Source organism: Enhydra lutris, unplaced genomic scaffold (genome assembly GCF_002288905.1).
Source record: "Enhydra lutris kenyoni isolate GAN:26980312 unplaced genomic scaffold, ASM228890v2 scaffoldscaffold55, whole genome shotgun sequence".
Classification (NCBI taxonomy): domain Eukaryota; kingdom Metazoa; phylum Chordata; class Mammalia; order Carnivora; family Mustelidae; genus Enhydra; species Enhydra lutris.
Genome location: NW_019154139.1, coordinates 328,218 through 342,779, shown reverse-complemented (window position 1 = coordinate 342,779; position 14,562 = coordinate 328,218). Strand labels below are relative to the sequence as shown.

The following is a 14,562-nucleotide window of genomic DNA, read 5'->3' as shown; positions in this document are numbered from 1 at the left end:
TTTTTTTTAAGATTTTATTTATTTATTTGGAGAGAATGGAGGGAGAGAATGCATGAGCAGGGGGAGGGGCAGAGGGAGAGGGAGAAGCAGGCTCCCTGCTGAGCAGGGAGCCCCTCCATATGGGGCTCGACCCCCGGACCCCGGGATCAGGACCTGAGCCAAAGGCAGAGGCTTAGTGCACGAAGCCACCGGGTGCCCTCCTGCATGTTTGTACAGCATGAGGACTCCACCAGCACGATCACGGGTCCCTTCGCTACTGAGGAGTTGGGGCTGGAGCACAGTTTGACTGTTGGTCTGTTGAAGGACACAAGGTGTTTGCACTTTTGTCTGTTGCATATCGAGCTGCTATGGGCATTTGTGTATCGTAGTCCTGCCTTAGCCGTGGTTCCAGTTACCACCATCAGTCGTGGTGCACAAGCGGGTGACCCTTCTCCTGACATCGCATCTGAAGGTCAGACGAAGCCTAATGCTGCATCACAGGCCCAGCTCATTCACCTTCCTTCAGCTCATTCCATAAGTACTTCATCATCTCACATCGTAGGAGGAAGGCTGAGTCCGCACAGTAAGGTGTTTTGAGAGACAGAGGGAGGGAGCGTCATTCACATCACTTGTATTTAGTATATAGTTACAGTCGTTCTAGTTTCTTATTGTTGTTGATCTCTTATTATGCCCGATTTATAAATTAAACTCTAGCACAGGTGTGTAGGCGTAGGAGGAAGCATAGTGTACGTAGGTAGGGTTCAGTACTGTCCGTGGTTTTAGGCATCCATTGGGGGTCTCGGAATGTATCCCCCGTGGATAAGGAGGGATAATTTTACAGCTTTGTGTGTGTGAATTGTTCTGTTGGAAGTGAATTTCTTGTGATCGGTGCATAGTTGAGTCACGTGTTCTTACCTGCTCTGCTCTTCTTTAATTGGCGTATTTTGGGCCATTTACATGTAATGTAATTGTTGATATGTCAGGGCTCCCTTTTTTTTTTAAGGTTTTTATTTATTTACTTGACAGACAGAGATCACAAGCAGGCAGAGAGAGAGGAGGAAGCAGGCTCCCTGCTGAGCAGAGAGCCCGATGCGGGGCTCGATCCCAGGACCCCGGGATCATGACCTGAGCCGAAGGCAGAGGCTTTAACCCACTGAGCCACCCAGGTGCCCCAGGGGTTCCATTTTATTGTAGTTTTCTGATCGCTTTTTTCATTTTTCTGTTCTTTTTCCTGACTCCTGTGTGCTATTTGATAATTTAAAAAATTCCATTTTTACTTATCTAGAGTGTTTTCTCACGTGTCTGTGTAGGTTTTTAGTGGCTGCTGTGGGTGTCGCATTATGCTAGGTGTTAAGCCGTAGCGAGGACGCGCCTGTTTCATCTCGAGCGGACCCGGTGGTGGTGGTTGAGTCAGTTCTCAGTCCCACCGGCAGAGGACCCTAGTTCCTATCGCTCACCGACCCTTCCTGTGATCCCATTCCCGCTCTCCAGGCGCGTGTTCTGGGACATAATACAGCATCGAGGTCTGGATCTGCAGTCTCCCTGCTGACCGATGGGGATGAGTACCTTTTCATGTATTAACTGACCATTTGGATGTTTTCTTTTGTGAAGTCTCTTGCCCATTTTCTGTTAGGCTGTCTCTTCGTGATTTGCAGGAATTCTCTCTCTTTTAAAAAAAAGATTTTATTGGGGCGCCTGAGTGGCTCAGTGGGTTAAAGCCTCTGCCTTCAGCTCAGGTCATGATCCCAGGGTCCTGGGATCGAGCCCTGCATCTGGCTCTCAGCTCAGCGGGGAGCCTGCCTCCCCCACCTCTCTCTGCCTGCCTCTCTGCCTGCTTGTGATCTCTGTCAAATAAATAAATAAAATCTTAAAAAAAAAAAAAAAAGATTTTATTTATTTATTTATTTATTTGACAGAGCGAGCACAAGCTGAGGGAACGGGAGAGGGAGACGCAGGTTCCCCGCTGATCAGGGATCCCAATGCGGGATCAATCCCAGGACCCCGGGATCATGACCTGAGCTGAAGGCAGAGGCTTACCATCGGATTCCCCCAGGCGCCCTCCCTTTCCTATTTCTATCTATAATTTACTTGAGACGGATTCTTGTAAGGGATGTAAGGTTGGAGTTTTTTGGGTTTGTTTTAATATGGGTGTCTAGTGAGCCCAGCACCATTTCCCGGTGAGGCCCTTCTCTCAGTTGTTTTACACTGATGTGCCCCATCATGAGTCAGAGACTCCCATGTAGTATGTCTGTTTCTAGACTTTGTTCTCTTGTTCTGTTTGTGATCGCACCAATGCTGTACTGTCCTCATATGTGTAGCTTTAGAAGTCTTGGTATTTGATAGTCCTCTCGCTTGGTTTTTCTTCAGAATTTCTTATTACTGTTTTTTACCTTTTGCATTGTTTTAGAATGAACAACTCTTAGAATGAATTTGTCAGTTTCCACATTCTCCCCAACCTTCTCCCCCAAGAAGACCTGTCAAGAGTTTTGGTTAGGCCTTACATTGGCTCTAGATTGGAGTTGGCAGATTGTGGCCCACAGGCCAAAACCAACCTGTTACCTATTTTTGTAAATGAAATTTTACTGAAACACAGCCCCTCCCATTTCCTTACGTATTGTCTGTGACTGTTTTTGTGTGACTGACAAAGCGGATAATGAGGGCTTCTTTAGTTTCTCCTGATAACATGTCATAATTCTGTGGGGTAGGGGGTCTGACACGAGTTTCATTAGGGTTGATATTTTTGTATTATTCTAAGTGGTATCTTTTTATTGAAATTTTTTACTGAGATAATTGTAGATTCACATGCTGTTGTATAAAATAATTTGGAAAGCTCCTTTGTATACTTTGCTCAATTTTGTCAATGGCGACATTTTGTAAAATACTAGTAGAACATCACTGCCAGGATATTGACATTCATACAGTCCACTGATCTTACTTGTTGGTTCGATTTTGCTTGTTGTGTGTGTGTGTGTGTGTGTGTGTGTGTGTTGAGTTCTGTACTGTTCATCAGCTGTACAGGTTCATGTATCCACCATTACCGGCAGGAAACGGAACAGTTCCAGAGCAGCAAGGGTCCTTTGTGTTGCCCATGTATAGCTGCTCCCACTTTCCTCCCATCTCTCCCCTTTCACCCATCCCTAGCCCCTGACACTAATCTGTTTCCATTTCTAAAATTTCATTATTTCAAAGTGTTACTTAAAACATATGGGGGCACCTGGGTGGCTCAGTCGTTGAGCGTCCGCCTTTGGCTCAGGTCATGATCCCGGGGTGCTGGGATTGAGCCCCACATTAGGCTCCCTGCTCAGTGGGAAGCCTGCTTCTCCCTCTCCCCTGGCTTGTGTTCCCTCTCTCACTGTGTCTCTCTCTGTCAACTAAAATCGTTAAAACAAGTTATAAATTGAAGCCTGCAGGCCGTCGGGCATGTCTGCGCGTCTCCCTTGCTTTTGCACAGGGCCATCCCGTACTGGGCCAGGTGCATCACCTGCGGGGCTCCTGTCTGTCCTGGGTGACTCTGTGTCTGGTGACTATCAGTACAGCTGATACTCCAGCAATGTACCTTTCTGTTCTTTTGTTTTATCTGTGTACAGGATCTTATCATTGTGATTAGTGACAATTTTGTTTTGTTCCTTTTAAGTCTTCAACACCTTTTGTCTCTTTTTCTTGCCTGATTGCTGTGGTTGGAACCTGTAGTATGATGTTGAGTCGCAGTGGTGATAGTGGGCCTCCTTGTTTTATTTATTCCCTGGGAAGAAAAGCTTTCAACTTACTTTCTTTTAAGATTTTTTTTATTTATTTGACAGAGACACAGCAAGAGAGGGCACACAAGCAGGGGGAGTGGGAGAGGGGGAAGCAGGCCTCCCACTGAGCAGGCAGCCTGAGGCGGGACTGATCATGATCAGGACCCTGGGGTCTTGACCTGACCCGAAGGCGGATGCTTAATGACAGCCCCCCAGGCGCCCCAGCTTTCAGCATTTTATAATGAAGTATGATGTTTGGTATGGGGTGTTTATAGACACTTTTTAAAAATCAGAATTAAGGGAATTTTCTTTATTCCTACTCTTTTTAGTTTATAACATGAATGGTTGTTGAAATTTAGCAAATGGTTTTACTCTCTTGGGAGTGCCCGGGTGGCTCAGTGGGTTAAGTGGCTACCTTGGGCTCAGGTCAGGATCCCAGGGTCCTGGATCAAGTCCCATGTAGGGCTCCCCGCTCAGTGGGGAGCCTGCTTCTCCTTCTCCCTTTGCCCCTCTCCCTCTCTCTCAAATAAATAAAATCTATTTATTTGTTTGTTTGTTTGTTTGTTTGTTGGACAGACAGAGATCACAAGCAGGCAGAGAGAGAGGGAGAAACAGGGTTCCTGCTGAGCAGAGAGCCCCATGTGAGGCTCCATCCCAGGACCCTGAGATCATGACCTGAGCCGAAGGCAGAGAGGCCCAACCCACTGAGCCACCCAGGCGCCCCTAAATAAATAAAATCTTAAATGTTTTTACTTTCTGTTGAGTTGATCATATGATTTTCTTTTCTATTCTAATAGGCACATTCTGTTGATTGTTCTTCTAATGTTAAACTGGCTTTGGTTTCGTGGTCTGCCACCCCTGCCATTGCGGTACCTTACGATTTCCTTCATGTGCTGCATTTTTACATCTGTGATCATCAGTGAGATTTGCTTATAATTTGCTTTTCTTATAATGTCCTTATCAGGTGTTTAGAATCAAAGTTTTATGCTCTCAGTGTGGGGCACATTCTTTCATCTTGTGTTCCCTGGGTGAGTGTATATTAAGACTGGAATTATTTTTCTTTAAATGTTTGGTAGAATTCAGTGGAAAGGTCATTAAAGCCTGGCGTTCCCCCCCCCCTTTTTTTTTAATTCCTTTCCTTTCCCTCCCTCCCTCCCCTCTCTCTCCTTTTCTCTCTTTCTTTTCTGAATGGGCTCCATGCACCCCCAACACAGGGCTTGAGCTCACAACCCTGAGATCAAGAGTCAGACACTTAACCAACAGAGCCACCCAGGAGCCCTGAGCCTGGATTTTTTTATATGTGGGGCTTTTAATGGTAGATTTTGTTTCTTTTGATGATCTAGAAATCTTCAGATTTTCTCTCTGTTCTTGTCAGTTTAGATGAGTGTTTTTCAAGGAAATTTTTCATTTTTCTAAATTTATATAAATTGGCATAATATTATTTCTCCTAACCTCATCCTGGTGATACCTGTGGTCTCTGTTGTGATGTACCTTATTTTGTTCCCGATGTCGTTCTCAGCGGTGTCTTTCTAGGCGTGTGGCCATTCCCTGCACAGAGCCTCCTCGCCCCTTCCCTCCTTCCTCTTCCTTCTTTCTCAGCACGAGTGTGACTGCGTCTCCCAGCAGTGTGGGCCTCCTCATCCCGTCCCTGCGTCCCCCCCCATCCCTCCTCTTTGCCGCAGCCGGCACGCCACAGGCGGTTCTCTGTGGCAGAGCCTGGCAGAGCCGAGCCGAGCCGGCGGGCCTGCCCAGGCCCAGAACCGCCACCGCCGCTCCCGTCACCTGCCTTCGTGGCGAGCTGCCGGCGTCTCGTTGGCATGGGGGCCAGCCAGGGGTGCGGCGCGCCTCTTCCCTCGCCACACCGCAGCCCTCTTTCCCCTCCACCGGTATCTGGCCGTATCTGGCCGGTCGGCCGCTGGCTGTCTCAGCTGCTCTGCGCTGTCGGGATCGTGCCCCGCTTGGGGGCTGCTGGCGGCATGTCTCCTGCCGCGGACCCTGGAAGGAGCATCTGGGCGGCCTGGGGCGCGGCCCCTCCCTGCGGTGTTGGTGGCCCGGGGCCCACCCGCCGTCGGCCCTGGGCTCGTCGGGCCCCCGCGGCTGCCTCACGGGCCTTCCCTGTGGTCGGCTCCCTGCTGCCTCGGAGAGGCCCCTGTGACCGCGCTCTCTGGTCCTCCTGGAGCTCGCGTCCGCACCCCCGGAAGCCCGCGGGGAGGGTTCCGGAGCGGAGCGCCCGCGGGGGTCCGGCTTCTCAGGGTGTGTTTGGCCGCAGGTGATCCAGTTCTTGAGGAAGAAGGACGGCTTTGTCGGCCTGGTGTTGAAGCACCTCGGCACCTCGGCCCTCATGGACCTGCTGCTGCGGCTCATCAGCTGCGTGGAGCCGGCCGGGCTTCGGCGCGACGTCCTGCACGTGAGTGTGCAGCCGCTGCGTTCCCTGGCCTCCCGATCCTCATCCCCGTGTCCTGTGGCGGCTCGGGGTGGGAGGGTCGGGGCCCCAGTCGCCTGTCCGGCCCGACTCCCCCAGATGGGCTCATCGGGGCTGCGCCTCCAGGCTCGTGCTGGACGCTGGGTCCGCGGCCTGAGCCTGTCTGCTGTCCGGCCTCGGGCTGCTTGGAGGCAAAGAGCCGCGTGTTCCTTTGCCTCCGACACTCTCCGGCCTCCCGCCCCGAGGAAGCAGAGAGGGCTGTCCTCCCACCCCCAGATCCCGGTGCCCCCGCGGCCTCAGAGCGGTGGTCCTGTCAGGGCCTGGCTTTATGCCCGGCGCGCTGCCCAGAGGGAAGCGTTAGCCGACAATGTTCCTGCGGAGACAGCGGTCGAGGCCAAAGCAGGCCTGTTTGTTTGTTCTATGTAGAGTCTGTGTGCGCGTCTATCCGGACACGCTCGCAGGACGAGGAGCTGCTCGGAGCTCCCGGAGGGCTTTCCAAGAAAAGAGGATTCTCCTCTCAGAGAAACCAGCAAATCAGTGCTGGCTAAGCTGTTCGCTGTCGTCGGGCAGGCTTTGTTTGTAATGCAATTGAAGATGACGTGTTGGTCTTTCTTGCCCATTTTCCAGCCCCAGACATCAGGTGACGGCTGTCATCAAGGGGGCGGTTCTCACACTTGGGCTTACTCTGCCGCCCTCCACAAAGAACTGATCACGGTAGCTAGCGGTAGGCGGTGAGCACAGCGGACACGTCTGCTGTTACAGCAAGCCTGTGCAGACGCGCGGCAGGGTGGCCACGGAGGCAGACCTTCCAGTTTGGGATAAGGAAACGCGCTGGTCTTCCCTGGGCGCCCACCGCCTTTGAGCTTTGAGCTGTGCTGGGCGCTCAGTCCTCACCGCACTCCTGCAGCCACACCAGGCCTCTGTGCTTCTCCCGCTCCCGGAAAGGCCCTGGTGGCACAGAGAGGGGAGCCGGGCTGCACTCCACGGAGAGAGAGCTCCGGCTCCAGCCCCTTCTGTCTTCGGAGGTAGCCTGAGACAGTATGTTTAAGAGGCCACCATCGGGACATAAGGACTGTGGTTCCCTTCTTCACGGAGTTTGGGTCACTCCAGAATCTGATCACAATTTTTTCTGGACACACATGTTGGGCCAAGAACCTCTGTCCCTGGGAGCTGGCACATGGATTTCTGCTGTAGTGAACGACTTCGCTTCTGTTGAGTTAGATGTGAAGAACGTCATTGATGGGCCTCTTTTTCCCTTTCAGTGGCTCAACGAAGAGAAGATCATCCAGAGACTCGTGCAGCTGATCCATCCGAGTCAGGATGAAGACGTGAGTACGGTGCCCGCCCGCGCTCGGGCCGCTGGGGAACGTGCCCTGCTGTGGGGGCAAGCTGCTCCTTTCCTCAGATGAGGACCCGGTAGATGCCTTTCTTCCTTTAATCAAGCACTTTCTAGACTATTTCTTCTCAGTAAAAAAATAATAACCAGGGACGCCTGGGTGGCTCAAACGGTTGAAGCATCTGCCTTCAGCTCCGGTCATGATCCCAGGGTCCTGGGATCGAGCCCCACATCTGGCTCCCTGCTCAGCAGGAGCCTGCTTCTCTCTTTCCCAATCCCCCTGCTGTGTGCCCTCTCTCGCTCTGCCTCTGTCAAATAAATAAATAAAATCTTTAAAAAATAATAATAGTAACTACATTTTATAAAAAACAAAGGAGCTGAATTAGTTATCTCTGGCTGAGTAACAGATTACTCTAAAACAGTTGCTTATAACAGAAAGCATTTTTTATTTCTGTTTCTGTGAGTCAGGGACCTGGACATGGCTTGGTGGGTGCTCTGCACGGCATCTGTCACAAGACTGTGGGCATGTCAGGGCTCAGCATGGGAAGGGCCTGCTTCCAGGGTCACCAGCGGCTCAGCAGGACTCCGTTCCTCGAGGGCGGTGGACCTGTCCGCAGGGCAGCTCTCAGTGTGCTGCTGGCTTCCTTTGGAGTGAGCAAGACGGAAGCCATTCTTCTGCACATCCATCTTAGAAGGGACAGTCTGGGGTGCTTGGGTGGCTCAGCATCTGCCTTCAGCTCAGGGCCTGGGATCGAGTCCTGCATCGGGCTCCTTGCTCAGTGGAGAGCCTGCTTCTCCCTCTGACCCGCCCCCGCTCGTGTTCAGTGTTCACTCTCACTTGTACGCGCCCTCTCTCTCTCTCAAATAAATAAAATCCTTTTTTTTTTTTTTTTTTTAAATGGACAGCCTGCCCTGTGGCTGTATTCTGCTTTCTCGAAGGGAGGGGCTGGGTCCAGCCCACGCTTGAGGAGGTGGAATTTGCAAGGACGTGAGCTCTGGGAGGAAGGCTCCCACTACCAGCGTAGAGGCGTGTGGGATGGCAGCGAGGCTTCCTCTCTTGGCCCCTGCCCGCTCCCTGCAAGAACCGCTGTTGAGTTCGGAGTAGATCCTGACAGGCCTTTTGCTGTGCATGACAAAAGTAAACACGCTTGCTTGCCCTCAGCAGTTGGAGAACAGCCGTGCAGGCTCACGTCCGCGCCTTTGCCGCGCCTGGCCACGCTGTTGTCTGCGCCCGTCTGTCCCTGTGGCCGTCAGACAGCTGGGCAGGAGGGCCTGTGCTCCAGACTGAGGCGCAGGGACGCTGGGCTGACTTGCCTCTTCCCCAGCCCAGAGGCTGGGGCGAGGCCACAGGGACCTCCCGGCTGCTTTCATTTCTCCCTTATATAGTCACGGGCCCACTCCCTTCAGCCCAGAGCGCCCCTGGCGTGCCTGTGAGGGCTGCGTGTTCTGACGCTCCCGGCAAGGAGCCAGGGGCGCGCCGCATCCCTGAGCACCCCACACCGCCGCAAGTGCACTGCCCAGAGTTGCACCGGTTAAAGGGTAGTCTTGCCCCGGAAGAGTCAAGGTCTCCTGTTTCCTCTGTAGCGCTTGTGGGGTTCCGTTAGCGTCCAGGACTCACTCCGAATGTTAACAGCTATGATTGAACGCTTCATATTTTAAGTAGGAATTTAAAGTACAGCGTCACTGACACGGCCACTCTCTGTCTCAAAGGGGCCCATGGGGTGGAGCAGCGTCTGGTGTATTTGACCCTTGGGAGAGCCCCGTTCGGATTCTCGGGGATCGTTCAGTTCATCGAGAAGGCCTGGACGGACTGGCATCCTGACGTCAGAAAGGCCAGCCAGTGCTCTCTGAAGTGGCCTGGTTGAGAGAGCCTGCGGTCCTTCCGAGAACTGAGCAGGGGGCAGCTCCCGCGGTCCGGGAGGTGGCTGGCCTCTCTCCTCAGCCCTGAGCGCAGCACCGCATCTCCTTTTTGTTCCAGAGACAGTCCAACGCCTCGCAGACCCTCTGTGACATCATCCGGCTGGGCCGCGAGCAGGGCAGTCAGCTGCAGGAGGCGCCGGAGCCCGACCCCCTCCTCGCAGTGCTGGAGTCGTGAGTGCTGGTGGCCTTGCGGCTGCCTGGCAGAGCGGGCAGGGGTCTGTCTGTCAGTAGGGAGTCTGCGTGCCCTGCCCTGAGCCCCAGCAGGTACCGCCGCTTGGATTCAGACCCCGAGGAGCGGGCTCCGAACGCCCGCCCGTTAGCTGATAGACCTGCCTCTCGCGGGCGGGGCTGCAGGGCTCTCCTGGCAGGTGCAGTGACTCCAGGCCTGCAGGGGCAGGAGCGTCGTGAGAACTCTGGGTGCCTGGCCTGGGGGCCGAGCAAAGCCCCTGTGAGTTTTAGGGTGCTCCCGCTTCACGGAGAGCAGAGGGGTCCCCTGGGCTTCGGGCGGCGCCGCGTCTGCCGCAGCAGCGGTGAGCCGCGTATGTCCTGACAGGCAGGACTGCGTGGAGCGGCTCCTCAAGAACATGTTTGACGGAGACCGGACGGAGAGCTGCCTCGTCAGCGGGACTCAGGTGTTACTCACCTTGCTGGAGACACGGCGGGCGGGGTGAGTGTCTTGCATGGCTGAGGGAGCGCTGGGGCGCTGGGCACGGGGTGTTTTTCACAAACGTTAATCATGGGAGCGATCGGAGGGTTAGACTCTGCTGCTGGAGGTAAGTGTGCGGCTTCTTTGGCCCTTGGCATCCATCATGTTCCCGCCCCAGTCCGAAGGCACCGAGTGTCCCCGGCTTCCAGAGTGTTCCTACGTGGGTCTGTGGGATAGGTGTGGCCAGTGAGTGTGCCCTGCAGACCATCCCAGCGTGTGGGCTATGGGTCTGGTGTGTGTGGCCGTGTGTGGGGTGTGAGGTGTGCGTGTCAGTGCGCCTGTCTGCTCTGTCCTGTCCTGTCGCGCCCTGGCCCCTGGGGCGGCCAGTTCTCTTACTTCCTCGTTCCGGGGAGCTTGTCGGAGCCTCGGCGCTGAGGGGCTGGACTTGCGGCAACAACGGAAGAACGAGAAAACGACAGGAAATTGACTTAATTCTTAGGAATTTTTCTCTCTCTCTGTGGGACCCAGTACATGTCTATCCGTTTAGTACCTAAAACTGGAATGACGATGCTGTCATCGCTTACTCTAGTTAGGCCACCGGAATATTGACCGTTTTCTGTTCGTGAGCCCAGGAAGCCTGGTCCTTTTCTGTAGGAGGTGGGGGCTCTTCTGAGGGCCTTTCCCAGCTTTGGCTGCAATGAAGGGACAGCATGGAAATGACACGCAGAAACAGAGATGAGGGGCATCGGGGAGGCTCTGTCAGTATAAGCGCCCACTGTTGGTTTCGGGTCAGGCTGTGATCTCAGGATCCTGGGGTCGAGCCCCATGTTGGGGTGGGGGGGGTGGTCCACACTCCAAGGAGTCTGCGTGGGATTCTTTCCTCCTCCCTCTCCCTCTGCTCCTCTCCCCACCTGCATTCTCTAAAATGGGTAAATAAAATCTTAAAACAACAACAAAAAAAACAGAGATGAGCTTGCTGATTCTCTTTTTTATTCTTTTTTTGTTTGTATTTGAAATGTTTTCCTATCATGGTGACATATTTGTTTTATAACTGGGAGGTGGTCCAATGAGCGCGAGGTGCCGCCAGCCCAGCAGGGGCGAGGGGGCTGCCCTTGGTCACCTGGGAGTGCAGTATGAAGGCCAGTGGTTCTTTTCTCTCGTCTCTCTGCCAGTCACCAAACCACTCCTGAGCCAACGAGTAGAGAGGTTGGGGAGTGAGGTGAGACAGAGGACGGGGCATATCCCCGTGTCTCCATCTCCTGTCCTCGTCCACAGGACAGAGGGCTTGGTGGACTCCTTTTCTCAGGGACTGGAGGGGCTGTGCACCGTCAGCAGCAGCGTCCTGCACGGCATTGAGCCACGACTGAAGGACTTCCACCAGCTTCTGCTCAGCCCGCCCAAGGTGGGTGACCCTGAATGGGATGAGGCCGCTGCGCCGCACCCCAGCTGGAGAACCGGCAGGCAGACGCCAGGAGCGCGTCTCCGCCCTCTCAGCTGCCCAGTGACCAGCTCTGCTCTGACGCCTGGCCTGGGGGTTGACAACAGTTCGTAGCCCCCGCCCAGATGACTCTTGTGCTCTGAAATCGGGGCCGTCCGAGAGTCCAAGTTTGCCAAGTGTAGGTCTGGCCTCTGAGTCCGGGACACCAGGCCAGGGGAGCCCTTTGCTCAGCTCAGCAGCTCTGGGCACCATTTGGGTCATACAGGGCAGGGCTCCGTCACTTAGCCGCCCTCCAGCTCACCATGGAGCCCCTCTCTGTCGCGGCCCCTTTCCCTTTCCCGGGCGCTTCTAGCCTGGCTTCCACTGCATGGTTTATCTTCTCTGTCAACTCGCTGCCTGCCTCTCCCACTGGAAGGTGAGCTTCCTGAAGGTGGGATTCTGGGACGCTGGGTTAAGGAGAAGGTGGATACGTCCTGCTGCCATGTGTGGGGTCGGGAGACACCTGCGTCCAGTGTGGTGAGGCCACTGTTAGCCGCTGCCTCCGAGAGTGTTCGTGGGGCGAGCTCCCTGTCCTGACAGAGCCGGCCCCATCTTGGATATGTCTCGTGAGCTGAGGTGCACATCTCTTTGCTTGCTTTGTTGAGACCAGAGAGCCCTGGGCTTCTGGGGGTCGTGGACACCATTGCTCGCTGCTCTGTGAGGCCCTGGGGGAGTGGTGGGTCCCTAACGCCGCTGACCCTCATGTCTCCACACACACATCCCACGCATCGCCGGGCTGGGCCACACTGTGGGGTGGTGGCCCTGTCCCTTTGAGCAGATAGCACCAGAGCCGAGAGAAGCCGGCAGTGGTCATGCTGGTGGCAAGGCTGTAACCGGGCGGCGCTTCTTTGTCTGCAGAAAGAGGCGATCCTGACCACCATCGGCGTGCTGGAGGAGCCCCTGGGCAACGCCCGTCTGCACGGGGCCCGCCTCATGGCCGCGCTGCTGCACACCAACACCCCCGGCATCAACCAGGAGCTCTGCCGGCTCAACACCATGGGCTTGCTGCTGGTGAGCGGGCCCGCCGCTGGCACTGCGCCGCTGTCTGGTGTGGGCGGGGGGCGGGGCACGACAGAGGCAGCCGGCGGGACCTCGGTGTGCGGACGGGGGAGGGCGAGGAGAGGCTTCGGGGCTGACCCAGAATGGGTGTGGTCTGTGCAGAGAGACTGTTTCCCGGGCCCGCCCCAGGGCTGCTGGCGCCGCTTGCTGGGAAGCACGCCGAGTGACAGTGGGACAGACCTTGCTGTGGGCTCGTGGAGAATTGATCTGGAAGCAGAGGGCAGATTTCTAATGCAGTTTGGGGGAATGGAGAAATAGCGGTCCCCCTCCTTTCTGATTTCTGCGGAAGATAGAACTCAAGTGGCTGTTCAATATCAAACGTCCTAAGAGATCAGCTCCTGGTCACCCACCGTCAAAGGTCCTCTAGCGGTTCTTGGCCAAGCCAGTGGGAAGTGGTCCTCCCCTCTGCAGATGTCTCTCAGAGAGCCCCAGGACGGCCTTGGTGCCTGAGGGAGAGGGGCCGGCAGGCAGGGCCGGCTGTGGGCAGCTCCTGTGGCCCGGGGGTGCTGACCGGACCGGGCGTCACCCTTGGTCTCAGCCGGGAGCGGATACAGCCTCCAGTCCGGTGTCCTGCCTTGCTGTAGGGCCGCTTCTCCCAGAGAGCTGAAATCGAACATCCGAGTCCTTATCCCGGGAGGGGCCAGCCTTGGAAGCAGGCCTGAAGGACCATCAGTTTCTTCCAGTGTTTGGACTGTGAGCCGAGACGCGGATCAGGGAGGCAGTTACGAAAGGCCTGCTTTCCTTCTTCCTCTCCCCCACCCATCTTTCTGCTTTTGTTTTATTGTGCGGAAATATATATAACCTAAAATTTACCATTTTTATAATTTTTAAATGTACAATTCAGTGGCATTAAGTATATTTACAGTGTTATATAAACATCACCAATGTCTGTTTCTGGAACTTTCTCATCTTTTCAGACAGAAACTCTGACCAGTAAGCAGTGTCCCCCCAGAGCCCCCTCCCCGGCCCCACCGTCGACTCTGTCCCCGAGTCTGACCACTGCGGTTGCCTCCTAGAAGTGGGGCCAGGACTTGTCCTCCTGTGTCTGGCTGGTTTCACTCAGCACCGTGTCCTCGGGGCTCCCCCAGGTCGTGGCAGGCGTCCGCTGCTCCTTCCTTTTCAAGGCTGAGGACTGTTCCACGTTGCCCACGGGCCGCATTTTGTCTGTCCCTTCGTCCCGCAGGGGACGTTTCAGGTGTCGTGAGTAATGCTCTGAGTACAGGTGGACAGTGTCTCTCTGAAGCCGGCTTTCATTTCCTTTGGGTAAATCCCTGAAGTGGAATTGCTGGGTCAGAACGAATTTTTGGGATTGAGGTTTTGAGGAACCTCCACACTGGTTTCAACGGTGATTGTACAACTTACGTTCCCATCAGCCGCGTCTAGGGGCCCCGGTTCCTCCACATCCTCCCCAACACCTGTTTTCTGTTTATTGGGTTTTTTTGTTTGTTTTTTAATAATAGCTGTCCTAGTGCTGTAAGGGGTATTTTGTGAGATTTGGGGGGTTCTGCTTTGCATTTCCCTAACGATTATCTTTGGAGAAGTGTTTGTTCAAGTCCTTTGTCTATTTTTTAATTGGGTTCTTTATTTATGGTTGAGTTGTAGGAGCTCTTTATACATTCTGTGTATTAAAATTTATCAGATACATGATTTGAAAATATTTTCTCCCGTTCCGTAGATTATTTTCACTCTCTTGATAGTACCTCTGACATGAAAGTTGTAAATTTTGATAAAGTCTAACCTACCTATTTTTTTCCTTTATTGATTGTGTTTTGGGTGTTACATGCAAGAAATCGTTGCCAGATCTACTGTCGTGAAGTTTTCCCTGTATGTTTTCTCTGAAGAGTTTTATGGTCCTACTTTACTAGGCTTTGTTGTATTCAGGTTAATTTTTATATGCGGTGTAAGGTAAAGGTCCCAGTTCGTTCTTCCGTAGGCGGGTATCCAGTCCTGCCAGCACCATTTGCTGGGAGGCTGGCTTTTCCCACG

At 54.1% G+C, this 14,562-nt stretch overlaps 1 protein-coding gene across 7 annotated transcripts in view; it reads left to right on the top strand.

Moving 5' to 3' along the window:
- The window catches only part of LOC111157448 (protein phosphatase 6 regulatory subunit 2), a 67,244-nt gene that overhangs the window by 38,909 nt on the left and 13,773 nt on the right, over window positions 1–14,562 (top strand). For all 7 annotated transcript variants that reach the window (XM_022518857.1, XM_022518856.1, XM_022518855.1 and 4 more), the window contains exons 5-10: window positions 5,986–6,123; window positions 7,401–7,466; window positions 9,453–9,565; window positions 9,948–10,061; window positions 11,316–11,442; window positions 12,376–12,528. In XM_022518857.1, the coding sequence (XP_022374565.1) occupies window positions 5,986–6,123; window positions 7,401–7,466; window positions 9,453–9,565; window positions 9,948–10,061; window positions 11,316–11,442; window positions 12,376–12,528 (711 nt within the window). The remainder of the gene's footprint in view (window positions 1–5,985; window positions 6,124–7,400; window positions 7,467–9,452; window positions 9,566–9,947; window positions 10,062–11,315; window positions 11,443–12,375; window positions 12,529–14,562) is intronic.